Below are 6,000 nucleotides of genomic sequence, written 5' to 3' on the forward strand. Positions count from 1 at the left end.
TCGTGTGAATAAATTGTTCGTGTGGAACTACAAAGTTAGTCCTTTCATTTATTTATAATGAATCGGTTCCATAAAGTTAAGCCAGAAACCATCAATTATAGGATCAGTCTGGAAAATAAAAAAAAATAAATGAAAAATTATACCTGTATTGTGAAAAACTGTGATTAAAAAAATACTTTTGTCAGAAGTCTTGGTTGGTTTTCTCAAGAAGTGTGTAATGTGGTGAATGACAGATATTATAAAGTTATCAATTGTGTCAGTATACTTGTAACATTGGGGGAATATTTCAAGGAATGCTCTTAATTCAAAGGTCAGTCAATTGTGATAAAAGATGAGGCGAGTAACTGCCAAGTGGAAAAATGCATTATTTTCTTTCTTTCAACAACTTCTTCTTTCTGCCATGGCAAGCATCCTAACACTCAAACACTTGCCTATGTAATGCAACACACCATAGTGGTGGCTTGTACAGTATTCAGTCGCATTTGATGTCAGTGAAAATATTGGCAAAATGATATTTATGGCATGAAACATTGATTCCCTAACCTTATAAGAGTTTGCTGTATCACAGCATGCTTTTAATTTCATTCATATGAATAAAACAGCTTTGTGATAAGTAGCATTAATTTGGGATTATGATTTCTGTGTGGTTTGGCTCTAATTAATCAATTGTGGAGATGGAGAGAGTAAGACTCATCATTGAAAGAAATAAAACTATATACTTGTGGTGTACATCAGGGTTTCGGTGTTCCTATTCCGTATTATTGACTTCCATAAATATACTTTCTGGTTTGGTCAGGCTGTGTACTATGCAAAGAATCTATGATGAAAAATGGATAAGTATTTTGTTTGAAATAATAAACCACTTAACTTTTTAGTATTATTCATAATGAGCAGGACTGTACTTAGTCAAAGTTCCTTTGTATAAGCTGCTGTGGTGTTTGTCTGATTAGAGCACAAACAAACTTATTATTGTTTCTTATGTAGGTAACAAAACCAGCAGCAGTCTGCCATTCAGATTAATAAATATGTTGATGCTCCTGAATTGAAACAAAACCAGGAATCCATATTAAAAGATTTTGTACTTTTTCACAGATTTAATTTTAAGATATAACATGTTTCACCGACTTGCAGTGTCATTAGGTGACCATGGGTACAAAGTTTTTAAATACAAGTATCAAATACTTCAATGAAGTGAAGCCTGAAACCAGGAAGTTAACCGGTTCACAAGTTGTTCCCTAGACAATGCCCATTTCTTACTTCAATGAGAAAGTCAGTTCAAGTTGTTTTGTATCAGTTAAAACCCGTTTTCTCCCTTCACTAATGATTGTGCTCATTTTGCAATAGTGTGTGAATCTGATTTTCTCTGGCCTAAGAGAAAGGATGCCTCAGATTTGGTGTTGGGAGAAAAATAGTTGAGGGAATTCATCAAAGCCAAAGAATGTTGCACCTTTACTATTCTCAAGTTGTTTGTGCAATGTTTCTGTCATGCATGTATATTTTTTGCGGGGTGGTATACAGTTGTGAGAAAAGTTTTGGTTGACAATGGTAGACCTAAATGAATTTCCATGTCCTTTCTGTGTGCGATGTTTTTGAGTTTCTGCTCAATGAATGTTAATACTTTCTAGAATATCTGATTCTGTTGTAGATATGGCAATCCAAGTCCTCATAATTCGGTTCAATTTTTGGTGCAGTTATTTTTTTATAAAGACCACTTATATGTCATGTGATAATATCAATTGTTTCATAGCCTTGGTATGAGGCAATTTCAAATCATTTTCCACTGCTATTATGTGATATATGCTATGGATTACTGCTAATGTGTAAAGGAATTGGAAGCAATACTTTATTTTTTAGATATTTTGGAATAGTGACCAGGAATAAACTATGTTCAATGAAATGCAAATGGCATCTGAAGCTTTCCTGCAATATGCAATGAGAAAAACTTGAAAGAAGCATTCTTTGGCAGTGACTTTGAAACTTAATAAAGTTGTATGCACAATGATAACATTTTTATTAAAAAGCATGAATGTTTCAACTCAAATTGAATATTGATCATAATATAATGCATAATCTAATATAGATTTACTGCATTTAGCGGTGGAAACTTCTTTAATGAACACATCCCAGTAAAATTCAAGTTTATACTTCTATAGTAGTAGTAGTAGTGTGAATCTGTATGGAACTAATGGCTCAATGGTAGACACTCTAAATAATGGACCCTGTTTGAGGCTCATGACTGCTTTTTTCTGGGGAAGTATAACTTTCCTCATGGAAATGTGATGGAAATGCTTAAAAAAATTAGGTAGCTATTTCACAGTTATTGTAAGTGCAGTTTCTTGAGGAGGTGTCCCAAATGGTTCTTCATGGGTTTATTGAAGTCACCTGTATAAGAAAATATGCTCCCTTTCATTTAAATTTATGATCATTAGTTTGTAATAATGTGCATTACATTATGCATTAAAAATATCAAGCAAAATCATCATTATATTTTGACAGATTGGAACAATTTGGGACATTTGCATAAAACTCCCCATCAATGGCAAGCCTAGCCTACTAACAGACTTATTATTATCATTAGTGTGTCCACTATTTACAGGTTTCTCTATTTTATATTCCACACATTGCAAATTTTTAAGCTTGAGATCTGGTAAAAGATGTCTTGTGATTTCTGTTTTATGGGAATTTAAAATGGTGATGTGGTGTCTATTGATAATATTAGAAGCACATGTGGAATGTTTACCTAGTATATCATTCAATTCAATTTAATATGTTTGGTAACTGGCAATTTTCATAATATTACCAACCCTATATTTATGGTAGTGTACCATCCTGTCAAAATATCAGGCTGATGATATAGAAGGTTAAGAAACATGTGCTTGGCTTTAAGAAGATTGACAAAATGTTGATTACAGTCAATTGTTATTTCCCATGGCAGCATAAAAAAATATATTAGCCTCATCATCTCACTCTCCCCCTTTCCAAGAAGTGGTGTTTTCAGTGCTATAAATAGTTGTGGTTAGAATCTAATGCATTCCTCTTTTAGCAGCATTGGTAGTTTTTTGCCATTCTAGGCATCCAAAAGTTGGGCAAGATTTGTTTTCCAAGAATTATGTTGATTGGGTGGTACTTTGCCCCATTTTAAATGAACAAAGAAATAAAATTTTATCTGGGATATTAAAAATCCAGCTATTCTTGTATATCCATGGTATTCCTGTTTTAAACGAACTTTTGAAATCAGGTACTTTAGAATGATACTTGGTTTTAATTATCTATCCTTTCCCCTATTATTTTACGTGTCAATAATGATCAGAATATTTGTTGTAGCTGATATCAATAGTGCAACACACTTTTTCAGCCTTTTCTGAACCCTCCCTCCTATCATTTCACAATATTTTGTATTCTGATTATAATTTTTTTGAATCTGGAACAAATTTGCCCACTATACAGTTCATTATTGGTTCTTCCACACTCCCTAAAATGCAAAAGTAACTTGTTCGCATATGTGGTGTGTATGTTCTTTGTGATGTCACGCAGTCTTTGAGACAACTCTTCCCTTTTCATTCACTCGTGTGCATACCTCATGTATGAACTGGTCTTGATCAGAAATTTTGGCTTCCTTTCTTGATCTATCTAAATTCTTTTGCTTAGGTAGTTAACAGTGCATTTTCATTTATTGCATTTTGCATAGGAAGTAACATCACAATAAAACATGGGGTTTTTCAATATGGTTTCTTGAAAGTGACTTAGAATTTGTTTAATTTAACCATGCTCTCTTAACTAATGTGATTGCTGCCATTCTTGAATTTTTCCATTTTTGAAATCAGTTTTTAAAAAAATTTCATGATACCGTTTGGCATTACAGAGGAAAAGGGGTGGTCTAAAGTTTCCTCAGGCCCATTTAAGGCCTTTATCACCAGAGATGGGGCCATCATCACCACCCCCTCTTGGTTTCCCCCATGTGCCGCCGTACGTGCCGCAGTACATGTATGCTGAAAGCTTGAATTCACCATGTTCTCATGCATCAACAAGTGCTCATGCATCTCAGACGTCACCGTATGGTGGAACAGTGACCTCGAAGCTGACACCTCGATCACAACCCAAGGGTCAACATCAGGTAAGACTACCGTCGAAAAAGAAATCAAAACAAAGCAAAGCAAAGAACTCAAAAAAACATGGCAGGACATGAAATCCTAAAACAAAGCAGTGTTTTTTCAGAGTTTCATTAATCTGGATGTATATGCATATATGTTTATGCTTTTCTGAAGAGGCAAAGAGTTTGAATTTTCTGAATATATTCATCCATTTTTAAGTTTTGAATGTGATTGTTTAGTGTTCTTGAAAACTTGTGATTGAAGTCATTACTATCAGTGTATAAACTTAATCACTGTTATGATGATTATACGTTATATGACCGACTCTTTCCAGCCCGAGCAGGTATTATTTGCAGTGAATCATTTTTGTTTCATTTGGACTTGAACTGTTGGATGGTAAGCCAGTGATCAGCATTCAGTTTGTGAATATTTATTTGCTTTAAATGTGAGTTCAAATGTATGCAGATCATGATAATGTACTGGAGTTTTTAGGGAGTGTGAAGTGATTGTTGTTTCATACAGACGGTAAGAAGATTGGATAGCTAGTAAACTGCATCCCATTTGTTTGGTGATGACATGAGAGTTTTCTTTGAGAACAGTTCCAAAATTTATGACCAAACATTTTTATTGTTCTACAACATGAGTATGCGCATTAGAAATGTTAACCAATAGTTTCATTGTGGTGAAAGATGATGTTTTAAAATAATTTTTGTGGTTGTATGTGTTAGAATGAGTCAAATTTTTGATGGGAAACTCATTGTCTGGAAATATTTGATTGAACTGATTCGTTATAAAGTCCTGAAGTGAGGTGTAATAAGATATAAGTACATAATATTTTCATCTGTAGGTATAACCATTTCGATGGTCAATATCACCAGGAATAAAGGAAAAATTTCATTACTCAATATATTATTGACTATCCATTTATGAAACACATTTTTCATATAAATCCCTAAAACTAAAAAAAAATTAATTTGCTCCTATTATCATCATTCAAAATTCTTACTTTGTTATTGTGTTTTGGGGGAGATTTGTTTTATAACTTATAATAATACTCATTAAATCAGTATTAAAATTTTAATTCCTAATCATTTATTTAAGAACACTATTTTTAATTTTGTATGTTGAGTAATCGGTGGCTGTCATGTATTGTATTCCTACTTTAAGCCTACCAAACTTTCATACAGGTTTTTCGGCCGATGTAGAATTCATATGTGGAAGTGTGTATGGCGTATAAATCTTCATTGAAACTCAAATAGGGATTGCATATTGCTTCATGCTGTCATTTCTTGAACTGCGATGTTTAATGTATACAATGGTAAACAAATGGTATTAAAATTATGACTGTGTTCATGATGAATGGATGATAATTGATAACCTTGAGAAGTTAATAACAATAAATGGAAATTTAAAAAATATAAGCTTTATCAAATTAGTCATTCTCATTTAAAATTTATTTAGTTTGATTTTTTTTATAATTCCCAAATTATTAGCTACCAGTGTTAAATTAGCTATTAATATGTGTGTAAAGGTAAAGAAAAACAAATGCTAAATATGAGGTAAAGATAGAAGCTCAGATCGCTGGCATAGGCAGTTTGGTCAGCAATGCCCTCGCCAACTTACCTAAGGTAGCAGGTGTGAATCCGACCCCTCAATCCCTCCATCAGTAGTGTTGTCTTTCCCTCGTTTTGGTTTCATGTGAATGAATGCCATATTTTTGGTGTGGTATTTCCTTAGCTGTTAGAGAATATTATAGGTAAATTGGTAAAAACGTACCTCAGATTCAATTAGATTTATGAAATATGAAGTACTTAAGAGTAAAGTGTTTTTGATTAAGCTATTCACATTATCAAAGTATGTATTTCACATTAGGAGTTATTTTGCTAAACTCATTTTATATTATAGGTAC

General features: G+C 33.0%; 1 protein-coding gene across 2 annotated transcripts in view; it reads left to right on the forward strand.

The window, feature by feature from the left end:
- The window catches only part of Zmynd8 (Zinc finger MYND-type containing 8), a 125,019-nt gene extending 119,550 nt beyond the window's left edge, over nucleotides 1-5,469 (forward strand). For both annotated transcript variants that reach the window (XM_071599438.1, XM_071599441.1), the window contains one exon: nucleotides 3,863-5,469. In XM_071599438.1, the coding sequence (XP_071455539.1) occupies nucleotides 3,863-4,186 (324 nt within the window). In that variant the 3' untranslated portion in view covers nucleotides 4,187-5,469. The remainder of the gene's footprint in view (nucleotides 1-3,862) is intronic.
- The last annotated feature ends 531 nt before the right edge of the window (nucleotides 5,470-6,000 follow it).

The sequence above is a fragment of the Hetaerina americana genome, unplaced genomic scaffold (genome assembly GCF_022747635.1).
Source record: "Hetaerina americana unplaced genomic scaffold, ioHetAmer1.1.p SCAF_11, whole genome shotgun sequence".
NCBI classification, from domain to species: domain Eukaryota; kingdom Metazoa; phylum Arthropoda; class Insecta; order Odonata; family Calopterygidae; genus Hetaerina; species Hetaerina americana.